Source organism: Salvelinus namaycush, chromosome 5, assembly GCF_016432855.1.
Source record: "Salvelinus namaycush isolate Seneca chromosome 5, SaNama_1.0, whole genome shotgun sequence".
NCBI lineage: Eukaryota > Metazoa > Chordata > Actinopteri > Salmoniformes > Salmonidae > Salvelinus > Salvelinus namaycush.
In genome coordinates, this window is record NC_052311.1 from 27200292 (window position 1) to 27228251 (window position 27960).

General features: G+C 44.7%; 1 protein-coding gene across 1 annotated transcript; it reads left to right on the forward strand.

Annotated features, from left to right (window-relative positions):
* Window positions 1-23: 23 nt before the first annotated feature.
* Window positions 24-27960, forward strand: LOC120046995 (phosphatidylinositol 3,4,5-trisphosphate 5-phosphatase 2B-like). Its single transcript, XM_038992543.1, has 29 exons — window positions 24-160; window positions 6634-6697; window positions 8669-8949; window positions 9250-9390; window positions 9504-9591; window positions 10352-10441; window positions 10553-10642; window positions 10754-10789; window positions 10918-11032; window positions 11139-11239; window positions 11335-11437; window positions 11674-11870; window positions 13038-13155; window positions 13723-13819; window positions 14228-14366; window positions 14514-14613; window positions 14770-14858; window positions 15356-15437; window positions 19216-19314; window positions 19409-19522; window positions 19626-19714; window positions 19804-19891; window positions 20160-20312; window positions 20754-20835; window positions 20990-21776; window positions 24635-24744; window positions 24842-25068; window positions 26670-26750; window positions 26924-27960. Exons 1-27 carry the CDS (start codon window positions 24-26, stop codon window positions 24939-24941), a joined length of 3690 nt encoding a protein of 1229 aa, XP_038848471.1. The 3' UTR covers window positions 24942-25068; window positions 26670-26750; window positions 26924-27960.

Genomic DNA, 27960 nt, shown 5'->3' on the forward strand with positions numbered 1-27960 from the left:
GGACAACAACAGCAAAGGTTGTCATGGCGATGGCAGCGTGGTACCACCGTGACATCAGCCGCGTGCATGCGGAGGACTTGCTGGCCCGGGCTGGAAGGGACGGCAGCTTCCTGGTCAGGGACAGTGAGTCTGTGCCTGGAGCCTACGCCCTCTGTCTGCTGTGAGTAGCCTTCCACCACAAACACACACACACACACACACGCATGCACGCACGAACGCACGCACACAAACATAAAATTCCTTTCCATCTCTGAGTGTGTATGGTCAATATCAACTCAGTGATGCTCACAGCCAGTGGAAAGGGAACTAACCTCACATTCACATGTGCTATAGAGTGTCTCAATGTCGGCATTGTAAATGGATTCAGCAGCTTGTCTCTCTGTCATCTTTATCATTGTCACTCTGAGTTGGGACAGCGGACAGGGAGAAGGCTGTGGCTCACAGGGCTGCTGGAAGTCTATAGCTCCTGAACCCTCAGGTTTCCCAGTCCCGATACAGCCCAACCAAGCCTGGCCAGTGTCTGTGTAACCCTGGCTTAGGGCTCCCTGTCCCCCCCTCTCCTCTCCTCCCCTCTCCCGTCAGTCTTCCCTGGGGCCCCTGGAAGAGGGCGGGAGCTACAGTGACCACACGGCTCTCTGTGCACAGCGGCCCGAGCCAGACACATTCCTGAAAGCTGAGCCCCACTGCTGCTCATGTTGCTCCCACCCCCTCTCTCTCCCTCTTAGCTGTCTCATTCTCTCTCTCCCTCTTAGCTGTCTCATTCTCTTTTCCCTCTCTTTTGCTGTTGTTTTCTATTCTGTGTTTTTTCTGTCCCTCTGTCTCTGTACCTCTTCCTCCTCTCTACGTTGTATGTAGGCCTAGTGTACACTAATCTAATCTCCACATCAATACAGGTCTGCTGTTTCTTTACATTATTCTCTAACTTCATTACAGGGAAATATGAATTCATTCTAGATGAATGATACCTGTGATTTTCGACCAGGCATCACAAGGCCGTGCTTTCAGCAGGGGGCTTTCAACTGGTGTCTTTTCAACAGCGAGGGGGGGGGGGGGGGGGGGGGGGTATAGGCATTTACTGTACTGTGTTTAGAGATAAAGTAGAGATAAAAAAGTTAGCCATCTATTGGATACTTGACACAGACTAGTGGTATGATTTTGCTACCAAGTGATTATTATCGAACATGAAGCCCACATGTGGTCCAGATGAGTCACACCCCTCTGGCTAGATTGTGTAGGTTGTGTAAATAGTGGTGTGTAAAAACGTGAGATGTGTGGGTAGGTTATTTCCATGTAAAGATGAGCACCAACATGTGGCGTTAATAGGATCATGTCAAAATGGGTGTCAAAACAAAATTAAAAAAAATATAGACTCTTAATTAGTTAAGGCATATATACATTATACAAGAGTTTTCCATCCTTAGAACATGGAATAAGCATAGGCTTTAATTCCTTGTCAAACAGATGGAAAAGGAGTCTGAGAAACATCTACCAGAATAAGTCTTAAAAGGAATTAGAAATACATCTAAACACAAGAATGCTGAAGTAAAAACCCTGCCAACTAATATCAACACTTATATTTAGGTTAGGAAAACATTTTCTGCTTTCTGTAAGTTGAAGATACATTGCCTTGTGCCTTGAAATTCTGTTACCAAAAACCCCCATATTTTAAAGATATTTTTATGTGGAAGGAGAATAATGAAAGTTCACAGAAGTAACCAGTAAAGGTAGACATATCAATTAGTTATAGTTTTTACCAATATCAATTATGTTAATGAATTGGCAACAGAATTTCTGAAAAATCTGCAACAGAATTTCTGAAAAATCTGCAACAGAATTTCTGAAAAATCTGCAACAGAATTTCTGAAAAATCTGCAACAGAATTTCTTCCTCTCTTCCACTGTCATGTTGATAACTGTTTTCTTTCACTTTCTGTCATCTGATGGTCAAAGCTGAAGTGTCTGGACAACCCCTCCCCTAGGTCTATTTATTTCTGCATCAACATACTAACTCAACACAATTTGTGAGCAAGCTGGTTACAGTGCCTCCTAAAGACATGATTGACATCGGGAAAAGAGGGTGGTCTTGCTGATCAATAGGTGCCTTTCTTTGCGAGGCATTGGAAAACCTCCCTGGTCTTCGTTGTTGAATCTGTGTTTGAAATTCACTGCTCAACTAAGGGACCTTACAGATAATTGTATATGTTGGGTACAGAGATGAGGTAGTCATTCAAAAAATCATGTTTAAACACTATTATTGCACACAGAGTGAGTCCATGCAACTTATTATGTGACTTGTTAAGGACATTTTTACTCCAGAACTTATTTAGGCTTGCCATAACAAAGGGGTTGAATACTTACGTATTTACTCAAGACATTTCACCTTTTCATTTTTTATTAATGTCACGACTTCCACCGAAGGTGGCTCCTCTCCCTGTTCTGCCGGCGCTCGGCGGTCGTCGTCACCGGTCTACTAGCTGCCACCGATTCCTTTTTCTTTTCTGTTGGTTTGGTCTTGATTGTTTTCACCTATATCTTATTTGTTGTTAATTAGGGGCTATTTAAACTCCCAGGTCCCGCCTGCTGTTGTGCGGGCTTATCCTTTATGTCAGTGGTGTATTATTGTTTTTGCTTTTACGTGTTGGCTGTCCTTTATTTTCCCTGGTTGAAAGACTATTCGGTTTATTGGTCATTTTACTGGTTGTTGGCTGGACGCAGCTGAAATAAACGTATTCATTGAAAGCGCTGCTCTCTGCGCCTGACTCCACACCTACCATTCCTAGCGATCCGTGACAATTAATTTGTAAAAATTTTGAAAATCATAATTCCACTTTGACATTATGGGGTATTGTGTGTAGTCCAGTGACACAAAATCTAAACTTCCCAGTAAAGCAATAAAAACAATCAAGCATCCCAGAAAAGTGCTAAAAATAGCCAACGTTAACATATGTAGCTTAAGAAACAAGGTTCATGAAATCAATAATTTGCTAGTAACAGATGACATTCATATTCTGACAATCTCTGAAACTCACTTAGATAATACATTTGATGATACAGTGGTAGCAATACATGGTTATAAGATCTACAGAAAAGACCCAAATGCCAAAGGTGGAGGTGTGGCCGTTTTCTATTCAGATACACAGTTCTGTAAGGTTTAGAGAGGATCTCATGTTTGTCACGGATCCCTCCGGAACTGTCATTACTATTCCCATTGATTAGTAATTGTATAAGTGTGCCCTTTGTTCAACATTATTCGGTAGATTATTTTTTACAATGTCTGTTGGTCGTGTGAGTACCTGTGCTGTGTTGTTTTGGCTTTCGTGCCGCGCGTATTGCGCAGATGATTACGGGTCTCGTCCGGTGTGGTATCTTTGTGCGCTTGTGTATTTATTCGAGGTACTCCTCGCTCTTTTGTTTGGGTCTCAACCCTGTGTTTTGTATACTCTTTGTTTGGTCTTCGTCCCCGTGCCTTTACATGGCACGCTGTAATTTGGGTAGAAAAAAAGCAAAACTATTACGCATTCCTGCGCCTGTCTCCTGAACATTTATACCAGTGTGACAATGTTAAATACCGTTGAAGTAAGATGGCTACAGGTTCATCAGTTACACCTAAAGCCCATTCTGGTGGGAAGCTGCTTTGGATCACCAAGTGCTAACAGTCAGTATCTGGCTAACATGTGTGAGTTGCTCGATAACGTATGTGATATCAACAGAGGTATATTTTCTGGGTGATTTAAATATTGACTGGCTTTCATCAGGCTGCCCACTCAAGAAAAATGAAGGAAAATAAATTGTGTATATATGTAGTTTTGTCGATGTAAACAAATCAAAAATAGAAACGTCCCTTTTTCAGGACCCTGTCTTTCAAAGATAATTTGTAAAAATTCCAAATAACTTCACAGATCTTTATTGTAAAGGGTTTAAACACTGTTTCCCATGCTTGTTCAATGAACCATAAACAATTAATAAACATGCACCTGTGGAACGGTCGTTAAGACACTAACAGCTTACAGACGGTAGGCAATTAAGGTCACAGTTATGAAAACTTAGGACACTAAAGAGGCCTTTCTACTGACTCTGAAAAACACCAAAAGAAAGATTCTCACAGTCCCTGCTCATCTGCGTGAACGTGCCTTAGGCATGCTGCAAGGAGGCATGAGGACTGTAGATATGGAGAGGCATGAGGACTGCAGATACGCCTATGGGCACAAACCCACCGTCGCTGGACCAGACACAACTGGCAAAAAGTGCTCTTCACTGACGAGTCGCGGTTTTGTCTCACCAAAGGTGATGGTCGGATTTGCGTTTATCGTCAAAGGAATGAGCGTTACACCGAGGCCTGTACTCTGGAGCGGGATCGATGTGGAGGGTCCGTCATGGTCTGGGGCGGTGTGTCACAGCATCATCGGACTGAGCTTGTTGTCATTACAGGCAATCTCAACGCTGTGCGTTACAGGGAAGACATCCTGCTCCCTCATGTGGTACCCTTCTTGAAGGCTCATCCTGACATGACAATGTCACCAGCCATACTGCTCGTTCTGTGCGTGATTTCCTGCAAGACAGGAATGTCAGTGTTCTGCCATGACCAGCAGCGAAGAGCCCGGATCTCAATCCCATTGAGCACGTCTGGGACCTGTTGGATCGGAGGGTGAGGGCTAGGGCCATTCCCCCCAGAAATGTCCGGGAACTTGCAGGTGCCTTGGTGGAAGAGTGGGGTAACATCTCACAGCAAGAACTGGCAAATCTGGTGCAGTCCATGAGGAGGAGATGCACTGCAATACTTAATGCAGCTGGTGGCCACACCAGATATTGACTGTTACTTTTGATTTTGACCCCCTCTTTGTTCAGGGACACATTATTCCATTTCTGTTAGTCACATGTCTGTGGAACTTGTTCAGTTTATGTCTCAGTTGTTGAATCTTGTTATGTTCATACAAATATTTGCACATGTTAAGTTTGCTGAAAATAAACGCAATTGACAGTGAGAGGACGTTTCTTTTTTTGCTGAGTTTATTTTTGTGCCACAAAAGCCAAGTAGATATACATGTTTATAAACACAGGGCCGCTGCAATTATTGTTATACAGTGAATTTCCCTTAGGTAGCAAACTTGAAGACGTCATGACGAACTTGCGGGCAATGGGTTCAGAACAACAATAACAAAACTTAATACAAAAAAATATCAATACCACCACCCAAAACGGCACTTGGTGAGTGGGAGGGCAAAGGGGCATGTACTAGGCACAGGTTGACTCCTATCTGTGCACCTGCCTGCCAACACCCATGAGCCCCCTCTCTTTCTTTCATGGACGTTGAAAAATTGTTGAAAATTGGTCAGTCCACCCTGGTCTTGATTTAAATGTCCACATATGCCATTTTTTGGTACGGCCTGGACCGGCTTTAATTTCAATGTCCACAGATGTTGATTTTTGGTCTGGTCCGGACCGGCCATGATTTGACCGAAACAAACGTCTATGATTGGTTAAGATTTGGTCCAGACCGGACAAATGAACCAATCATAGACGTCTATTTTTCACAAGTTTGGAGAGCACAGTACAGTAGGTTAAAGTTTTAAAAAGTTGAGTAGAATATAGCTCAGTACAGTGCAGTACAGTAGATTAGTGTAGAGTTCAGTACAGTACAGTAGAGCACACAAGTTGAGTACACTATACTGTACTATACTGTACTCTACTGAGCTCTACTGTGCTGTACTTTGATGTCAAAACTTGTGAAACATAGATGTATATGATTGGTTCAGATTTGGTCCTGTCCAGACCAACCAAATTTGGTCTTGCTAAGTGGAGGAGCTCATTCAAATAATAGCCAGTGTGTAGAATAATAACCAAATATGCAAAGGAGTATTTTGCGTATTAATACCTTTGTGTACCTATTTAGGATACATCGCCATGAAGAGAATGACATTTATATCTATAATTATGCATTTCTGTGTAGTACAGATCAGGGACCCATGAAAATAATTATGTTACCGCAATTCCGTTACCGGGTGTAAATCCACTTACCGTGGCTCAATAACCAAAATAGATTTTTTCAGAGTCAAGGTGTCATGTCACCTTCCCATTCTTTCGGTAGACATCTTTTAATCTTAATCTTGAGGAGATATTTAACAGATCTTTTGAAAAACATGGTCACATGAAAAACGGAGGGAGATTTTACCAAAATTATTTTACTAAACGTTGCATATGCACAGTTCTTCCAGTAAATGTTTCTGCAAACTGTTCTGTGTAAATTGTTAAAAGCAGTCATTGTGCATAGAGTTGTATGGTTTGTTTAACTTTGAAATCAAAGGTTTTTGTTTGGCATACATTTTAAGTGAAAAATCTGAGTCTCAGCGCAGTTCCGTTTCCATGGAATTGCCTGGTAGTAGTCATGTAGTCCCACACTGTGCAGTGGACCATGAAGTTGCTATAATAACCATCTAACTGAGTCACACCATCAACAAATTAGCGTCTTGTTTATCTTTAACAAGGGCAGCACATCTGCTCATTCTTATTTCATTGTCACTTTAAAGCGTGTTTTGCCTTTGAATGTTTATTTCTGGCCCATGACAGTGGTATAGTTATGTGTAGTGCTGTCTTGGGGTATATAGTACATTTGTAAATGTTATTTTCCCCTTTTCAGGTTCCAACGGCACGTTCACACTTATCGTATTCTTCCTGATGCAGACGGCCTGTTGGCTGTACAGGTGAGTGACCATCATCAGTTTAACTTTCCAAACCCCCCTCACATACACACATGACCTAATCCTGACAGTAACTAGGCTAATACTGTAGCATATCCTACATGTGCAAGCATGATATTATCCTCTTGTAGCAACCACTTTCGAGAAAGAATGGACAGTACAATACTGTAGTTGTTATCGTTACAAAAGAGGTGTGTTATTGTCTGTTGTAAGGGAAACAGGAAGTGTCTTGTGTTCATATACTAGGCTCATTCTGCCTTAGGCCTTTTTGTTTGAATGGCATCCCTGCCATGCGGTTGCATGCTTGGAGAATGACCGCTGCACAGAGGAGAAATTGTGTGTGTCTCACAGATTCCTGACCTACCCACTCATTGACCAGTGCTCTGAGGAGGATGGGTCTGTTTGTGCTTTGTGTGTGCATGTGCCGTGGACAAGGATGTGTGTGTTGAGGGTTAGTTGGGTGGGGGATCGGGATGGTTCGGATTAGTTTGTGTGTGGCGGTTGTATGGGTGTGTTTTAGATAGTGACTATAGGGGACGACTCCTTTCAAGAGCCGCAGCTCCTGGTCCTAATTATCAGGAATGAGGAAAAAAACACAGTAACAAAAAACATTTGAGGCAGCCCGCAAACCAGCCTGTGCATTCCTTTACCATATCTGGTGCAAAAACAACAGCTCAATAACAATTGTCTCATAGAGACAGTCATTTAATGAGTCTTTGATTTGAAAACACCACGTAAACGTTCTTTTCAGATGAGGGCTGTGCTCCATGTACTGTATCGCTGCTTCGCTTGTTTTCCACTGAAGTCAGTAAAGTCCCCAATAAGCAGTTTGTCTCACTGGCTTTGCTATTAAAAAACATTACCACATAGGGATTGCGTGGTTGCTTTCTTGTTTTTCTGAGGGTGCTATTTTATAGAAGGGATATTTTGAGCTAAAAGACAGGCCGTTTTTGTCTCCCTGAGTCGTTTAGTCTGTATTTTCTTTGTAATCACTTTTCAAGAGTTCCTCGAAAAAATGCATAAACCATTAGAGGAGTCCCTGGCAACTGGGGCAGGTAATGTCTGCCAAAAAGGGTTTTTCAAACCACACAATGAAAACAAACGTTTCTAAAATAAGACGTACAGGAAAGGGGCTTTTAGTTTGCAGTGTTGCTGTGTGCGCCCTTTGGGTCCTGTGTCTGAGAGTGTGTCCGTGGCATCTAATATGTCTATGCCCACGGTGTGTGTGTGTGACTGGCACTTAATGTGTTTGTCTATGGCTGTTGAATATGTGTTTCCCCTCCATGTTTACTGTACGTATCTGAGACAGCTGGCTGTTGGAGTGTTTATAGCGGGCAGCGTTTGTGCGTGTGTACGGTAGACTGGCTCAGAACACAGAGGTCGGCTAGTAAACTGCTGGAACACTGTGACTCGTGGCAGCCAACCTTGCCAGTGACCAGAATTTGGGGGGGTTGTTTGTGACATCATCTCCTGTCCTGTGGCTGATTAGAAGTGGTTTCTGCAGCCTGCTTGGCAGTGAGTGTTTGATGTGGTTCTTGTTCTGGCTATGGAAACAGAGGTGAGTGGTTGTGACTTCTGTTTGGCACCTCCAGGGCCTAAGAGACCGCACCTCTACTCCAAGGGATCCTCCTGAGTATATCCAGGTCCATTTTGTTTTGGTGGACACTGTTCGAACAACACATGCGTATCCTGAACAGGTTCATATGGATTTAAGAAATTTGTACAGTCTTCCAAGCTTTAGGAACTTTAGAGAAACAGTTTATAAACATTATCTTGATGGACGGTTTGCAGATCATTGTGGCACCAGTTCAGGGAATTTGTTCATCTATCCTGTACATAAAGGAAACTCTCATGAAGATCACCTGTTGTGTAGGTTCTGTATCATGTGTTTATGGTATTTTTTACCTTTCTGGGTAACCACAGCCCATGTATGTATAACCACAGTATGTATAACCACAGTGTGTTTCCCCACAGACATCTCAAGGGGTGCAGGTGAACTGTTTCCGTACGCTGGGGGACCTGGTGTTGGGGTACCAGCACCCTCATAAGGGTCTGGTCACCCCCTTGCTGTACCCTGTGGGGAGGGACACAGAGCCTGGTGAGGAGAGCTCAGGTGATGATGAGAAGCCAGGGCTGGTGTGGAGTCCCAGCCCAGCCCCAGTCTCGGTCAGTACAGCTCCCCCAGCAGGACCCCCAGTCACCTCATCCCCCCACCTCCTCTTCCTCCACAGGCTGCAGGAGCTCAACACACCCAGGTACACATAAATAGGGAAAAATGTGCAATATTGGTCTGGGGTTATTTAGGGTACTTTAGCACTGTAGTACCTTCCTGTGGCATCTAGGTATCCCCCTTCCTCTTCAGCTTGCCTGTGTGCTGCTTTCAACAAGGCTTACGTTTGCGAACACTCACGAAAAACGTTGTTTCTTTTCAACAGAGTGTGTTGAATGTTTTTTTTTTTACACAAACATTCCATTCCGTTAGTTTTATCTATTCTTTCTGGTAAAATGATGGGAAAACCACATAAAATGTGGATTTTTTTACTGTGGTTTCAAAGCATGGCAGGTGAGGTGGTTGGGCTGCTCAGTGAGTATCTGTGCAGTGAGCTGCCTCTGGATGTGGAGGGTCTACGTAGAGGAGCAAAAGGCCTACGCCATCTACACCAAACCCTGGGCACCGCATGCCAGGGACTCAACAGGTGGGTTTCAGCATTTTGCTACTGCTATTACAGTTAAAGTGTTGTATGTCATTTAGTGTTTGTGATGTGATGGATTTGTTGGGAGAAAATGAAACTGATTGTCTGATCCACAGTGAGATTGATCTGACCATGTCCAGTTTGGAGACGCTGGCCAAAGTGTTTGACCATCCCACCTGCCCTTTAACCTCCACCAAGTCACAGGTACATCCCATCTGTGATATACCCTGTCTGTCCTACCCGGTCTGTTCTTTTTTTTACCCCGTTTTCTACCCAATTTCGTGGCATCCAATTGGTAGTTACAGTCTTGTCTCGTCGCTGAAACTCCCGTACGGACTCAGGAGTGGCGAAGGTCGAGAGCCGTGGGTCCTCCGAAACACAACCCAACCAAGACGCACTGCTTCTTGACACAATTCCCACTTAACCCGGAAGCCAGCCGCACCAACGCGTCGGAAGAAACACACCGTGCACCTGGAGACCGTGTCAGCGTGCACTGCGCCCGGCCCGCCACATGAGTCGCTAGTGCGCAATGGGACAAGGACATCCCTGCCGGCCAAACCCTCCTTTAACCCGGACGACGCTGGGCCAATTGTGTGCCGCCCCATGGGTCTCCAGGTCGCGGCCGGCTGCGACAGAGCCTGGACTCGCAGTGCCTTATACCACTGTGCCACTCGGAAGGCCCCTACCCGGTCTGTCCTACCCTGTCTGTCCAACCCTGTCTACTCTACTATGGTCCACAACAGACCCACAAACTAAGAAGACAGGAAATGAATGGAAATCTGATCTGCTACGCCATCTAGTGCACTAATTGAGAAATGACTTTCACAGCGCATCACTGTTAAAAAAGTTTTAAATAAAACACCTCTAAATATGTTCCATTCATGGGGTACAATTCTATATTTATATCTGTATTGCACATAGCACATTGCTACTTAATACAGTATATTACTGTCCCTCCTTTTAGAATATGGGTAGAGGTCCAGACATGGAGTTGGACAGCCTGCTGTGTAAGATCTCTGCCCTGGTCAGCCTGCTGTCCTCCCTGGAGAAGAGGGTATGTACCCCCATACATACACACACACACACACACACTATCCCCCAATGCAAACCAGTCTGATATTCATTTACTATACAGTCTAAAGCTCTCTATGCTCTTACTGTGCAGGTGCTGAAAGCTCTTCAAGATGCTGTGACCAATCACAACCTGGCTGTGCAGCCTGCCCCTTCCCGTGAGCCCGCCCCTGTCTCAGCTCCAGTCCCTGCTCCAGTCCCAGTCTCTGCTCCATCCCCTGCTTCTGCCCTTGCTCCAGCTCCAGCCCCTTCTCCAGCCCCAGTCCCTGCTCCAGCACTAGTCCCTGTAGCCAAGAACAATGTCAGGCCCATACCTGTCCACTCTTTTCAGGTGACAGAGAGAGACAAAGGGCAGTTCATACTTTTAGGGGGGCATACCAGCTGTTTAATCATATTTTGATAATTTTTGTGGTACAATATTGTATATCTTGCATCATCTTTGTGTGTGTGTGTGTCTAGATTAAGATGGTGCGTTACGGCAGACAGACAGTGTCAGTGGACTTGGACACAGGAGTGCTGCTGTTTGACAGGAAGGCCGGGTCATTCGGAGCGGAGACAGTCTCACACGACCGGAGTAAGAGAATAACATCAACATCTGACATTACTTGACCGAGTTCGATGAAGAAGCGTTCACTGATCCTAACGATTCCCCTCTTTTTCCTTGCGTGCGCACGTGTCAGTTCTGCAGCTAGTCAAGTTCCAGAGCAGTCCAGCCAAGCTGCGCATGGTAGTGGACAGTCATCACAGCACCCCACGAGAGCTCATGTTTGAGAGTGCAAGGGTACATACAGGTCTACATTCATCTGTGTATGTTGCCACCCATTGGATTCCATTGTAGTTTTTATATTGACTGAGAACACTCTCTCTTCCCTCCAGAAACGGGAGGCGTTCTGCCAGCTGCTACAGCTGATGAAGACCAGACACTCCCATCTGAGCGAACCTGACGTCATCTCTGTGTTTGTGGGCAGCTGGAATATGGGTAACTACGACATCAATAGAACCTCACTGTCCTAGAGTAATATGTCTTCCGACGTTACTGTCTGACATCAGTACTTTTACTGGTATGGCTACGGTTATTACAGGGTTATTACAGGGTTATTACACTAGAAAGCCACAATTTTCTTGTTAGAAACACCCTTTTTTTATTTGAAGCACTAGATGGTGGTCTATACTGAGTTGGACCCTCACTAATGATCTTAATGGCTGTGTGTCCAGGTGGCTCCCCTCCCCCTCGCAGTCTGCAGTCCTGGGTGACGTGCTGTGGTCTGGGGCGAACCCCAGATGAGTCCACAGCTCTGCTGCCTCATGACATCTACGCCCTGGGTACCCAGGAGAACTCTCAGGGGGAGAAGGAGTGGACCGAGCACGTCAAAGCTACCCTACACAGCTACACTCATATAGAGTACAAACAGGTGAGCATCAGTTTTTCCTCTATTGTCCTCCATTTAACTCAAAAAAAAATTGTGACAGAGACAATGTACAACAAAAAAGTTTTTGAACACAGAGAAAGAAATGTTGCACCAGATTTAGCAAACAGGTAATTTCCATCTGTTGTCCCCAGTCCTCTTTCTCCATCTCTCTGCTTCTTTTTCTCCATCTCCATGTCCCTCTTTTCCTCCATCTCTACTGTATGTGTCGCTCTTTCGCTGTCTTTCCATCTCTCTTTCTTTCTGTCCCTATACCTTATTGGCCCTTTCTCCCAGCTTTCAGTGTCTCTGATTGTCATGTGTTTGCATTATGTCCTTATGCCCTTGCTCACCTTATAGGATATCTGTTTGATGTACTTTTCTTTACCATTCATCCTGAAGCAATGAGAGCTGTTTATCTCTCTGTGACAGTTACTTTACACACTCTTTGTATTTGCACAAAGAGATAATAGAAAAGAGTGTATAAACCAATGACTTATATAAACCCTGGATTGCGGATGCTATGTATTGGCCAATGAGAGGATTTGAAACCACCATATTGGCACTCCCTAGGAGAGAGGGTTCTCCATAGGAATGAATGGAATTCTACAGTATTTCAATGAAATGTTTTAAGAACAAAATGACATCGATTTCAGTATCTTGTTGTTATAGTGGGGACAGTAACATTCAGACTTTCAAAAAGTATGCTTTAAGGAAAATAATTGTATATATTTTACACTTTTTATTTGTATGTTTAGCTCACATAATATAATGAAAAAGTGTGCATTAATGTGTCTGTAATGGAATAAACGTGGCAAAAACTATGCATTTCTATAGCTTCCCCCCCAAAATTTTACAACACTGGAGGAGTGCCAAGATGGGGGCGCTGTGGCTTCAAAATAGCTTCCCCTGGGAAGTCATCTAGTGTATATATAAATCGTTGGTATAAACTGGAAGTTAAGGTTTATTGCTCATCCATTTACCTGATACTTACTGGAGTTAGCCTAGCAATAAAATGTCTAAAAACGATTGCTTAAGTCTATGATTATGATACCTCCATGAAAAATCAAGATATATATGTTATCATTACTTTAGCTTTTTTTCAATCAGCAGTACTGTAGGCCTATGTCTTGATTGCTCTGTTATAGTGTTCTGTGGTTATGTGTCCTGCAGGTGGCAGTACAGTCGCTGTGGAACATGAGGCTAGCAGTGTTCGTGAAGCCGGAGCACGAGAGTCGCATCAGCCATGTAAACACAGCCAGTGTGAAGACTGGCCTGGGGAACACACTGGGTATGATACCAGGCCCCTACTTGGGTCGTCTATGGGTCGGCTACCCATAACACCACACCCTCCTCCTCGTCTCAGAAATGAATGCGTAGTATACACATACCAGTGGAGACTGCTGAGGGGAGGACGGCTCATAGTGATGGATGGAATGGAGTCAATAGAATGTCAAGGAAACAACATGTTTGATACCATTCCATTGACTCTATTCCAGGCATTATTATGAGCCGTCCTCCCGTCAGCAGCCTCCACAGACACATACTGTATCTTTGGCATAGCCTACAGCCAAAGACACGTGTCAAACTCATTCCACGGAGGGCCTACGGGTTTTTGCTCCTCCCTTGTACTTGACTGATGAATTAAAGTCACTAATTAGTAAATAACTACCCTCACATGGTTGTCTTGGTTTTAATTGGAAGGAAAAAAACAAAAACCTGCAGACTCTCGGCCCTCCATGGAATGAGTTTGACACCCCTGATCTGTGATGTCAGAGCATGATTAACAGGAATGAGATGTTGTCTTTTATTAACTAAATGAGGTTAACCTTTAAATGTCAAATCTGTTTGTTTCCAGGAAATAAAGGTGCTGTTGGGGTTTCCTTACTCTTCAACAGTACTTCTTTTGGATTTGTCAACTGCCATCTGACCTCTGGCAGTGAGAAAGTAGTCAGGTATGTACATATTGTACACACCAGTGGAGGCTACTGAGGGGAGGTCGGCTTATAATAATGGCCGAAACCGAGTGAATGGCATCAAACTATGTGTTTGATGCATTTGATACCGTTCCGCTAATTCCGCTCCAGCCATTACCACGAGTCCATCCTCCCCAATTAATGTGCCACCAACCTCCTGATTGGTTGCACCTTAATCATCTCTTTGGTATATCATTTGGGTGTTAGTTGACAGATAAAACATTAGGGTAATGTTCAACACAACTATCATCAGATTGATGTACACTGTGTCCTTTCTATATAAGGACATGCCAGGGCTGTAGAGTGTATACGTTTCCAATGTATGTACGCAGCATGTCTATGTGTGTGAGTTGATGTTGTCCCTCCCTGTGCTTGTGGTCCTGTCAGGAGGAACCAGAACTGTGCGGACATCCTCAGACTGTTGTCCCTGGGTGACCGGCAGCTCAGTGCCTTTGACGTCAGCCTGCGCTTCACACATCTCTTCTGGTGTGGAGACCTCAACTACAGACTAGATCTGGACGTACAGGTCAGACAAGCCCTGTCTCCTCTCCGCTCTCTGTTTCGTTGTTCCCCAGCAAATAGATCAGATGTAGTGTAACCCGAAATCAAGAATCTCCATAGACCCAGAGCCGTACCTTGAATTCTCTCATACTGAATCGCTATTGCTTTACAGGACATTCTGAAACATGTTTCCAAGCGGGAGTTTGATGAGCTCATGTGTGCTGACCAGCTGACACGAGAACGACACAAGAGGAAGGCCTTCCTCAATTTCAGTGAGTAGCATCCTACTGACGTCATGTCAAACTGTATGTTCCTGTGCGGGTGAAAATACCTGTTATTTATTCTTGTCAATAATTTCTCCTCTTCGTTGCTTTTGTCTCGGAATCTACCCCTTCTCTCTCCCTTTCTCTCTCTTTGTCCTGGTTAAGAGGAAGAGAAGATTGCGTTTCCGCCCACCTATCGGTACGAGAGGGGGTCCAGGGATAGTTACCTGTGGCAGAAGTACAAGACCTCTGGCGTGAGTCTATCTCCCTGTGACACTATCTGACACAACCTCTCAAAGCTACATTGTGTCCAAATCAGCGTGTTGTCTGAATTACATTCAAGCAGCAAGTGATGAATAATCCACACAAAGCATCATTTGTGAGCCTTGTGAAAGCAGTCAGCAAATAAGGGAATTGCATAATGCTAGGTTGGGAACCTTCGCCTTTGCAACTAGTGTAACTTGCCCCCCTAAACATTCTACACAAATAAGTATAGCTCACGACTGGATTTACTGTATGTGTAACCCAATCAGTCTCTATTGGGGTCACAAGGGGTGGATGCTTTGACGGCAGCTGTCATCATGACTACTAAAACTACCTCACAGAGTGAAATGGCTTGTATGATTGGAATGCAGTGTTCCCTACATTATATAATACCATTTTTCTAAATCAATTCTATGTTCAATGTGTCCGCATCGAACACACACAAACACACAATAAATATAGCCATTCTTCTATTCTGTGTCTACAGGTGCGTGTCAATGTGCCATCATGGTGTGACCGGATTCTGTGGAAGTCTTACTCAGAGACACATATCACCTGCAACTCCTATGGTGGGTTTAGGTTTACGACATGGATGATTTTGATGGGGCTGGGGGCCACAAAAAAACGGAACTCATCATGAGGGGCCGCAGTGGCTCATGGGTCTGCGTACCCCCCCAACCCCATCCCCTTGTGAGAAAACATTTTAGCGGCCCCACTCATGACAGCGATGACCGATATTTACATTTTAATGTTCATTTCCTGCAATTCTACTCATTTTGCCACAGGGTGCAGGCAAATGTTTGCAGTTTATGTGATAACTGATGATCAATGGGCCCCACCTCGGTCAGTAATTGGACCATGCTTACTACAAGTTTAGATAGCTGGCCGCTAGACTAACTTACCAATCGTTTAAAAGAATGCTGACACGTGCTAATTGAGTGACTGCTGATGCACATTTCTAAATTGCACCTTGTGTATTCTATTACTCTAACTCTCAACATGAAAGTTGAGACCCCGATTTGAGTTCCAACAAAAAACAATATATATATATATATATATATATATATATATATATATATAATTTGTTTAATAAATAGTATTTTTGTTATTATTATTATTGGGCCACAGGCCTACAAAAGGGTGGCTGTGGGCAGCTAGTTGCCCATCCCTGGTTTAGGACATAAACTCAGCAAAAAAAGAAACGTCTCTTTTTCAGGACCCTGTCTTTAAAGATAATTCGTAAAAATCCAAATAACTTCACAGATCTTCATTATAAAGGGTTTAAACACTGTTTCCCATGCATGTTCAATCATAAACAATGAATGAACATACCTGTGGAACGGTCGTTAAGACACTAACAGCTTACAGACGGTAGGCAATTAAGGTCACAGTTATGGAAACTTAGGACACTAAAGAGGCCTTTCTACTGACTCTGAAAAACACCAAAAGAAAGATGCCCAGGGTCCCTGCTCATCTGCGAGAACGTGCCTTAGGCATGCTGCAAGGAGGCATGAGGACTGCAGATGTGGCCAGGGCAATAAATTGCAATGTCCGTACTGTGAGACGCCTAAGACAGCGCTACAGGGAGACAGGACGGACAGCTGATCGTCCTCGCAGTGGCAGACCACGTGTAACAACACCTGCACAGGATCGGTACATCCGAACATCACACCTGCGGGACAGGTACAGGATGGCAACAACAACTGCCCGAGTTACACCAGGAACGCACAATCCCTCCATCGGTGTTCAGACTGTCCTCAATAGGCTGAGAGAGGCTGGCCTGAGGGCTTGTAGGCCTGTTGTAAGGCAGGTCCTCACCAGACATCACCGGCAACAAAGTTGCCTATGGGCACAAACCCACCGTCGCTGGACCAGACAGGACTGGCAAAAAGTGCTCTTCACTGACGAGTCACGGTTTTGTCTCACCAGGGGTGATGGTCGGATTCGTGTTTATCGTTGAAGAAATGAGCGTTACACCGAGGCCTGTACTCTGGAGCGAGATCGATTTGGAGGTGGAGGGTCCGTCATGGTCTGGGGCGGTGTGTCACAGCATCATCGGACTGAGCTTGTTGTCATTGCAGGCAATCTCAACGCTGTGCGTTACAGGGAAGACATCCTCCTCCCTCATGTGGTACCCTTCCTGCAGGCTCATCCTGACATGACACTCCAGCATGACAATGCCACCAGCCATACTGCTCGTTCTGTGCATAATTTCCTGCAATACAGGAATGTCAGTGTTCTACCATGGCCAGCGAATAGCCCGGATCTCAATCCCATTGAGCACGTCTGGGACCTGTTGGATCGGAGAGTGAGGGCCAGGGCCATTCCCCCCAGACATGTCCGGGATCTTGCAGGTGCCTTGGTGGAAGAGTGGGGTAACATCTCACAGCAAGAACTGGCAAATCTGGTGCAGTCCATGAGGAGGAGATGCACTGCAGTACTTAATGCAGCTGGTGTCCACACCAGATATTGACTGTTACTTTTGATTTTGACCCCCCCATTGTTCAGGGACACATTATTCCATTTATGTTAGTCACATGTCTGTGGAACTCAGTTTGATGTCTCAGTTGTTGAATCTTATGTTCATACAAATATTTACACACATTAAGTTTGCTGAAAATAAACGCAGTTGACAGTGAGAGGACGTTTCTTTTTTTGCATTAAAGAAATAAAAATCATCAGCAATACCACGTGATGATAAAGCAAAATCTGTTTTTTAGAAATTTTTGCTCATTTATTAATAATAAAAAAACAGAAATACCTTATTTCCTTAAGTATTCAGACCCTTTGCTATGCGATTCGAAATTGAGCTCAGCTACATCCTGTTTCCATTGATCATCCTTGAGATGTTTCTACAACTTGATTGGAGTCCACCTGTGGTAAATTAAATTGATTGAACATGATTTGGAAAGGCACACACCTGTTTATATAAGGTCCCACAGTGCTTGTCAGAGCAAAAGCCAAGCCATGAGGTCGAAGGAATTGTCCGTAGAGCTCCGAGACAGGATTGTGTCGAGGCACAGATCTGGGGAAGGGTAACAAAACATTTCTGCAGCATTGAAGGTCCCCAAGAACACAGTGGCTTCCATCATTCTTAAATGGAAGAAGTTTGGAACCACCAAGACTCTTCCTAGAGCTGGCCGCCCGGGCCAAACTGAGCAATTGGGGGAGAAGGGCCTTGGTCAGGGAGGTGACTTGGTCATCTGACAGAACTCTTGAGTTCCTCTGTGGAGATGGGAGAACCTTCCAGAAGGACAACCATCTCTGCAGCACCACCAATCAAGCCTTTATGGTAGAGTGGCCAGACGGAAGCCACTCCTCAGTAAAAGGCACATGACAGCCCGCTTGGAATTTGCCAAAAGGCACCTAAAGACTCAGAGCATGAGAAACAAGATTCTCTGGTCTGATGAAACCAAGTTTGAACTCTTTGGCCTGAATGCCAAGCATAACTTCTAGAAGAAACCTGGCACCATCCCTACGGTGAAGCATGGTGGTGGCAGCATTATTCTATGGGGATGTTTTTTAGTGGCAGGGACTGGGAGACTAGTCAGGATTGAGGCAAATATGAATGGAGCAAAGTACAGAGATCCTTGATGAAAACCTGATCCAGAGCGCTGAAGACCTCAGAATGGGCCGAAGGTTCACCTTCCAACAGGACAACGACCTCAAGCACACAGCCAAGACAACGCAGGAGTGACTTCGGGACAAGTCTCTAAATGTCCTTGAGTGGCCCAGCCAGAGCCCGGACTTGAACCCAATCGAACTTCTCTGGAGAGACCTGAAAATAGCTGTGCAGCAACGCTCCCCATCCAACCTGGCAGAGCTTGAGAGGATCTGCAGAGAAGAATGGGAAAAACTCCTCAAATATAGGTGTGCCAAGCTTGTGGCGTCATACCCAAGAAGACTCGAGGCTGTAATCGCTGCCAAAGGTGCTTCAACAAAGTACTGAATAAATGGTCTGAATACTTTTATTTTTAATAAATTAGCAAACATTTCTAAAATCCTGTTTTTGCTTAGTCATTATGGGGTGTTGTGTGTAGATTGAGGGAAAAAAACAATTAAATCCATTTTAAAATAAGGCTGTAACCATAACAAAATGTGGAAAAAGTCAAGGGGCCTGAATTCTTTTGACCTCCTTCAGCAAATACTCCCCATACAGCATACTCCATCATAGCCATTAAAGGATCATTACTTTAGTCTATGCCGCAGGTTTTGATTGAGGTTGAATAGCATAGAGTGCTGAAGTGATCATTAGTGACATAAGAATGCTTGTATGATGGTGCAGTTAACAGAATAAGGATAATGGATACGGTTGTATCATTATGACTGAGATCTCTCTGTCTCCAGGTTGTACAGATGACATCTTCACCAGCGACCACTCGCCTGTTTTTGCCACATTCCATGTAGGGGTGACATCACAGTTCATTTCCAAAACAGGTGATTGTGGTTATTTTGACATAAGAATTTTGATTAATATACGTCGTATAATATAACTGTGATACTTGCTTGTGAGCCTCGATTTCTTTGCACTACAAAACAGACCCAAACTCTAGCATGGAGAGGGCCTGGATGGAGTTGGAAGGTGTTGAGGCCATTGTGAAGACGGCCAGCAAAGCCAAGTTCTTCATTGAGTTTCACTCATCCTGTCTTGAAGGTGCTTTGTCCTTAACCGTTTCTCATCTAGTTCATCTATAGTTCTATAATATACTCTGTGACTTATGTGATTAATAATTTAAGTCGATATCTGTCTTGAGCAGAGATCCGCCGTTCCGTAGAGAATGACTCACAGAGCTGTGATGTGCCTGGCTTCCTCAAACTGGGCTGGTCCCCCAAGCAGCTGCCCAAGGTAAATACATCAATCTGGAGCTAGATGAGCAAACTCATACCAAAGACGCATAGCTAACCTGTTTGTGTGTGTGTGTCTACATATCATAGCTTCTCCCGATCCTCTCAGACATGGAGTACCTTCAGGATCAGCACCTCCTGCTGTCTGTCAAGTCATGTGACGGATTTGAGTCATACGGTTGGTCATTACTCCTTCCCTTCCTGTTCGTAACCACCACCATTCACTATTTCCCCTCTCATCAGTCACTTTGTCAATCAATGCCCCTTGACCCTAGTCATTGAGATGTTTAGATTTTTTGAAGTGTATTTTAGGCACAGATCAAAGACCAGTGTACAGTCTTCAAATCTTAACTATTAGGAGAGAAAAAAGCTAAACTTACCAGAGATCGGTGTCTAGGCCGGGATCAGTGTCCACTCCATTGTTGATCCTACTGTTGACTCTGTAGGTGAGTGCTGTGTGGCGCTGCGCTCCCTTATCGGCGCGGCAGAGCAGTTTGAGACGTTTCTGACCCACCGGGGCGAGGAGATGGGCTCCATACGTGGGCGGGTCAGGGTCCACGTGCCCAAGGACCGGCGAGGAACACGGGAGAAGATCTACGGTGGGTTCGCCTGGCTGCCCTCCCGCCAACCTCATCACTGTTCTCCTCTCCTTCCTCTGCTCGCACTATCACTTCCCGCTGGGCTTCTGTTGCGACAGTCCATATGCCCTCTGGTTCTCCTGTGTATTTCTCATTGCTTCCTCTATTTGGTTCCTGATTGATCCAAGGCTTGGCTTTCTCTCTCTGTGGTCTCTGCCCTGGCTTCCTCTTTTGGCTCCTCGCTGACTGACCCTGACCAGATGCATCCTGAGACATTCAAAGGACACACAGTGTGAGTGGGTGCCATTTGCCCTATAGGTCAGGCATTATGCATTGCCATGACAACACACATGAACACTGCCACCACACGCCAGGGGCAGTCCTTACCCCAGACAACACAGGACATATGGAGAAGACATTAGTTAGATGGTGTCCAGTAAACATCTGTTTTGTCTTTTTCAGAATGGTTCTGCTTTGAGAAGGATGAGAAGGCTCTGGTGAGGGGATGCTTGTCTCCTCCGTCCACTCAGGCACCTTTCAGCCGGTGAGGATCTTTTTGGTGTTTTTCAAGTCACTCATTGTAAAACCAGCCAACATACATTGTCAGCATATGATTCCGAGATATGATTAGTGATGGGAGATTATAGTATAGTTTGTCATTTAGCCTACTTTCATTATTATCTGTCCACCCATTTCAGATCCTCACCGCCTCCACCCAAGCCGGCCCCTAGCAGTTACACAAACCCTGCCTACTTCATATTTGAAGGTGTGTCTGTCCTGGGAAGAGTAGAGGAGTCTCCACCCCCTTGCAGGGACCCTCAGGTGGTCTGGGCCGGCGACTCCGCGCTGCAGTTACCCAAACTCTTCGGGGGGCGTGGCTGTGACAGGAAGTCCCCTCGCAGGTCTGACTTCACTGAAATCGAGATTCCAGGGATCCTGCCCCACTATCCTTCCACCAATGACCATCATCCACCCCAGACCAACTCCTCCTATCAGCTCTTCCCATCAAAGGACCCATCGCCAATCCCCCCTGCCCCAAGCCCCACCTCTCACTATCATGAACAACCCATACAACCACGACCAAGCAAAAAAAATGTTGTCCAGGACTCCATCCTGCCTGCCAAGAACCTGAGGAACATGTACATGAACCACTCCGCCATCATCAGAGAGACCCCCAGGAGAGAACAGCCTAGGGTGCACCAACAGGAACAAGCCATCCCTGTACGGAGCAGCAAACTCCCAGCCTTCTACCCATATGTGTCCACCTGTGTACCCCACACCCAGGCCTCAGCTCCGTGGGTGGTGGAGCAGCCAGTTGGGCCCCTTGGGGACCACTCCCTCACAGCCCTGCAGATAGCCAAGTCACTCAGCGAGGTAGACTTCTTCCCAGTGGACCTTGAAGCTCCATCTACCCCATGCCAGAGACCGGCCCAGAGGAATGACCTGGCCATGGCGGCAGAAAGAGGCTACTGCTGGGAGAAAGAGGTGGGTAGATATAAAATGTTTATTTTATTTTTTTATTTCCCCTTTATTTAACCAGGTAGGCCAGTTGAGAACAAGTTCTCATTTACAACTGCGACCTGGCCAAGATAAAGCAAAGCAGTGCGACAAAAACAACAGAGAGTTACACATGGGATAAACAAACGTACAGTCAATAACACAATAGAAAAATTTAAATCTATATACAGTGTGTGCAAATGTAGTAAGATTAGGGAGGTAAGGCAATAAACAGGCCATAGTGGTGAAATAATTACAATTTAGCATTAACACGAGTGATAGATGTGCAGAAGCTGATGTGCAAGTAGAGATACTGGGGTGCAAAAGAGCAAAAATAAAAACAATATGGTGATGAGGTAGTTGGGTGGGCTATTTACAGATGGGCTGTGTACAGGTGCAGTGATCGGTAAGCTGCTCTGACAGCTGATGCTTAAAGTTAGTGAGGGATTTATAAGTCTCCAGCTTCAGTGATTTTTGCAATTCATTCCAGTCATTGGCAGCAGAGAACTGGAAGGAAAGGAGGCCAAATGAGGAGTTGGCTTTGGGGATGACCAGTGAAATATACCTGCTGGAGCGAGTGCTACGGGTGGGTGCTGCTATGGTGACCAATGAGCTGAGATAAGGTGGGGCCTTACCTAGCAAAGACTTATAGATGACCTGGAGCCAGTGGGTTTGGCGACGAATATGAAGCAAGGGCCAGCCAACGAGAGCATACAGGTCGCAGTGGTGGGTAGTATATGGGGCTTTGGTGACAAAACGGATGGCACTGTGATAGACTACATCTAATTTGCTGAGTAGAATGTTGGAGGCTATTTTGTAAATGACATTGCCGAAGTCAAGAATCTGTAGGATAGTCAGTTTTACGAGGGTATGTTTAGCAGCATGAGTGAAGGGGGCTTTGATGCGAAATAGGAAGCCGATTCTGGATTTAATTTTGGATTGAAGATGCTTAATGTGAGTCTGGAAGGAGAGTTTACAGTCTAACCAGACACCTAGGTATTTGTAGTTGTCCACATATTCTAAGTCAAAACCGTCCAGAGTAGTGATCCTGGGCGGGGGGTGGGTGCAGGCAGCGATCGGTTTAAAAGTATGCATTTAGTTTTACTAGCATTTAAGAGCAGTTGGAGGCCACGGAAGGAGTGTTGTATGGCATTGAAGCTCATCTGGAGGTTTGTTAACACAGTGTCCAAAGAAGGGCCAGAAGTATACAGAATGGTGGCGTCTGCATAGAAGTGGGTCAGAGAATCACCAGCAGCAAGAGCAACATCATTGATATATACAGAGAAAAGAGTCGGCCAGAGAATTGAACCCTGTGGCACCCCCATAGTGACTGCCAGAGGTCCGGACAAAAGGCCCTCCGATTTGACACACTGAACTCTATCCGAGAAGTAGTTGGTGAACCAGGCGAGGCAGTCATTTGAGAAACCAAGGCTGTTGAGTCTGCCGATATGAATGCAGTGACTGACAGAGTCGAAAGCCTTGGCCAGGTCGATGAATACGGCTGCACAGTACTGTCTTTTATCTATGGCAGTTACGATATCGTTTAGGACCTTGAGCGTGGCTGAGGTGCATCCATGACCACCCCGAAACCAGACTGCATAGCGGAGAAGGTACGATGAGTTTCGAAATGGTCGGTGATCTGTTTGTTAACTTGGCTTTCGAAGACTTTAGAAAGGCAGAGCAGGATGGATATAGGTCTATAACAGTTTGGGTCTAGAGTGTCTCCCCCTTTGAAGAGGGGGATGACAGTGGCAGCTTTCCAATCTTTAGGGATCTCAGACGATACGAAAGAGAGGTTGAACATGGTAGTAATAGGGGTTGCAACAATTGCGGTGGATAATTTTAGAAAGAGAGGGTCCAGATTGTCTAGCCCAGCTGATTTGTAGGGGTCCAGATTTTGTAGCTCTTTCAGAACATCGGCAATCTGGATTTGGGTGAAGGAGACGTGGGGGGGGGGGGGGGGGGCTTGGGTAAGTTGCAGCGGGGGGTGTGGAGCTGTTGGCCGGGGTAGGAGTAGCCAGGTAGAAAGCATGGCCAGCCGTAGAAAAATGCTTATTGAAATTCTCAATTGTCGTGGATTTTTCGGGGGTGACAGTGTTTCCTAGCCTCAGTGCAGTGGGCAGCTGGGAGGAGGAGCTCTTATTCTCCATGGACTTTAGTGTCCCAAAACTTTTGGGAATTTGTGCTACAGGATGCAAATTTCTGTTTGAAAAAGCTAGCCTTTGCTTTCCTAACTGACTGTGTATATTGGTTCCTAACTTCCCTGAAAAGTTGCATATCGCGGGGGCTATTCGATGCTAATGCAGAACGCCACAGGATGTTTTTGTGCTGGTCAAAGGCAGTCAAGTCTGGAGTGAACCAAGGGCTATATCTGTTCTTATTTCTAAATTTTTCAATGGGGAATGCTTATTTAAGATGGTGAGGAAAGCACTTTTAAAGAATAACCAGGCATCCTCTACTGATGGGATGAGGTCAATATCCTTCCAGGATACCCGGGCCAGGTCGATTAGAAAGGCCTGCTCGCTAAAGTGTTTTAGGGAGCGTTTGACAGTGATGAGGGATGGTCGTTGAACCGCGGGCACATTACCGAAGCAAGCAATGAGGCAGTGATCGCTGAGATCCTGGTTGAAGACAGCAGAGTTATATTTAGAGGGGAGGTTGGTCAGGATGATATCTATGAGGGTGCCTGTGTTTATGGATTTGGGGTTGTACCTGGTAGGTTCCTTGATAATTTGTGTGAGATTGAGGGAATCTATTTTAGATTGTAGGTGCTTAGTAATGGGCCCAGACCTAAGGCTTTATCATTCAGTTTTTTGACTAGACATTTGTTTTGGTGTTTGATACAGGTCCTATATGGAGCTCCAGAGACGGTGCGAGAACTACTCAGCACCCTGGGTCTACAGAAGTACACTCTGGGACTCAGCCTCAACGGCTGGGACGACCTGGACTACTTCAGGTGAGAGGAGGAATAACGGTGGATGGAACCTGATTTGTTTGGTCTCGGTGGTCTAAGTCAGTCAGGGATACCTAAATGACCTTTGCTCCCTCCACAGTGGCATCACAGAGGAGGACCTGCGTGCAGCCGGAGTGTCGAACCCGTCGCATCGCCGGAGGATCCTGGAGAACCTACCCAGGATCTGGGATTCACTATAGACCTACTCACGTTGTTTGAGTTCTCAAACGGAACTTAATGGACATCGGTGACTGATGCCTGCCCTAATGGACTACTCGTCCTCTCTTCCACTCACGTCCGTTTATATACAGTAAAAAATAGTTTCTGGTAAGCAAACACACAGACATGGTGCGTGTCCCATGAAATCCTCATCTCATATCTGTTCCCATTCACGCGTCCACCTTATAATGCTCAAACGTTTTTTTATATCCAATTTTAGATCCACATAGCTAAATATTGATTTTATGTCTCCCCAGCAGTCACCAGACGAGTGTTTACTGAGCATTCACACGCTTCACCTCCTCCCCTGCCCTTTCCACTGCTCTGCCGTTTATATAGAACAGCTTGTAAAATCACTCAATAAGGGCCGTGGAGGATGAAATGTACAGCTGTACATATTTACCAGTGCACATTTTAACATGGCCTGGAAAGTTAATAATAAGGTCTCGCTTTCTGTTTACTGTCCGATGGTATTATTATCTTGTCACTGTGGTGTAGCTGTTAGTGATAAGAGGGGAATCCAGTGGGAGGAAAATGCGAACCCTGGGCCCGTTTATTTACATTCTTACTATTACATTGTATATGTTTCTCTATTCTCTCCCTTGTCCCATAACTCTCGTGCACTCACGAGATAATAAAGTGGCACCCACCCATTTAACATGAACATCACAGTCCCTTAATCAATGCTTCTGTGAACTTAGCTTTCTTTTTTTACTGCCTTTTTAAACCGTTATTGTATAAAACTAACTGTTGACATATGTGGGTTCTTAGACACTGCTACTGTGTGAAGATTGAGGGCCTGAAACTTGTGCTTGACGCCTGTGGTTCCTTTCCTGTGGTTCTTTGCCAGTGGCGCTACTTTGGTCATCTGAGTTTTAGATATGCATTTAACTGTGGATCATAGAAGTTTACTACTTTATTTTCTGAAGGTTGTTGAATTAAGGTAATGAACTATTACATGCAGGTGATGTTACATTTATTCAACCAAATGGGACACGACGTGAATAAAACATTGTTGTGTCAACATTATGAAATAAACTCTAGATATTTATTAGGACATTTGGGACCATATAATCCAAAGGAGATTGAGCATGGGGAGGTTTCATATCCCAGACTGTACTATGGAATTATGTTTGTTTTGTCTTCATATAAAACTATAAATTATCCACACTCTTAATGGTACAGGCCTTGCTGGCACAAAAATACAATAGCGGAAAAACAAATGGACCATGCCTTGATATAATCATCAACCTAAAATGGTATACCTAGCTACAGCATATAAACACAATTATATTGCAATCTTTATAGAAATGACAGAAATCCAATTGAATAGCTGTCATCATTTGCTTAATTTGCAAAATTATAACATGTTTATATATTATTTTTGCTAATTGTTCTTTTTTCTTGAAGCCTTTCTTTGTTGGAAATCTTCCCCAAAACTTCCTGTGTCTGGCTTCACACTATATTGTCAGTTACACCCACAAAAACCACACTACTCTGTGCTGTACTCACCTGTTCCCATGACATGATTTGGGTCTTTTACATAATGCAAGTCAATGTCAGTACCACACACAATAGCTCAGTGGATGTTATCAAGGCCTGCATGTTTGAACAGCAGAAATACCTTTACTCTTGTGTAAATTCCAATGTAAAGTGTACCCATGGAGCGACAGTCATTATGGGAAAATAATAGGTATTTGTCCTTACAGCAAATGTTCTATAACTACGAGCTGTATGTGGGTCCGATATAACTTCGGAACCCAGAACCATTTCCTGTCTGCGCTGGCCATGTAAGTTCTACTCGTTCTAACACAGGCAAGAGTGGAGGACGTGTGTCCATGTGAGATTCTGAGAAATCTGTTGATATTATCGGTCTGTGTGTTTGCGGCCTGTGGTGGTGCATACGTACAAGTTAGTCATTCAAAAATGAGCCAACACATCCCTCTGTGTTCCCTGACAGCAGGTATGTGTCAGTGACCCCCTGGCTGACCGTAGAGGCAAATGTGTACTGGTCTCCCCTCCTGGACTCAGACACTGCGGTGGGGTGATGGCCACGGTGATAAGACCCCCGGCCAGACTGGCTCCGGTGGAACTCTCATGTCATCATCACAGGACATCCTCAGGGGATTCTGGGACTTTTGGCAGAATGTCAACATAGTGATCCTGTCTGCTCCTCTATAAACCCAACAGCCTTTGTCCACTACAGTAGGTTAGTTTAAAGCCAGGAACAAGATGATAGTGTGGCTGTGATTCTTTTCAAATCATTCTAATCCAACTGCTACAACTAATAATAATAAGGCTGTGGCTGCGGAGCTGACTTTTCCGGGACTCTGACTTTTTCCCGAGCGCATGTGTTTCTTTACCTCTACGTTAGGCACATATTTTTCTGGTCTCCTTCCCTTCACATTTCTTGCTGCCAGCGTTTTACTGGTGAAACGTCCATGCAGCGTCTGCATACCAACCATTTGATCTCAGATCAGTTTCATTGGGATATGCGCTTAGATCCTGAGTTATACTATACAGTGTTGTTTCCAAGTAGCCTGCAGAGCCTACCTTTGTGTTTTGCCTAGCGGAATGCGCTGTTGAGTTTTAGCCACATGAGAGGAAAATGTGGTGGTGTTTTTTGTCTTACAGTAATGCAATGCTATTATTTTATTTTATTTTATGTAGAGTACTATCCTCATGTGATCTTGCAGACATTGATTCAGCTTTCATCTAATGCACTGTATTTGATGACGTGAATACGTATATTTAGTATAGATTTATCTAAAAAGGATAACTTTTTAAAATATTTCCCTATTTAATTATTTTAAATTAAATTCACTGAGGGGATGGTCCTCCCCTTCCTTCTCTGAGGAGCCTCCACTGGTTTTCACATATAGCTGGGTGTCATCAGCAGGGGAATATCATTGATATTATCTGTATGAGTGCTCACCTGATGCTAACTCATTACCCTGGTAGTTTACTACAGATGGTATTGGATTAGATTTTTTTTTTTAA

Coding starts and splice junctions, on each gene's coding strand:
- LOC120046995 (XM_038992543.1), top strand. CDS start 24: ATGGCGATGGCAGCGTGGTACCACCGTGACATCAGCCGCGTGCATGCG. Junction 20,313..20,753: donor AACACGGGAGAAGATCTACG/GTGGGTTCGCCT, acceptor TGTCTTTTTCAG/AATGGTTCTGCTTTGAGAAG. Junction 24,745..24,841: donor GACGACCTGGACTACTTCAG/GTGAGAGGAGGA, acceptor CTCCCTCCACAG/TGGCATCACAGAGGAGGACC.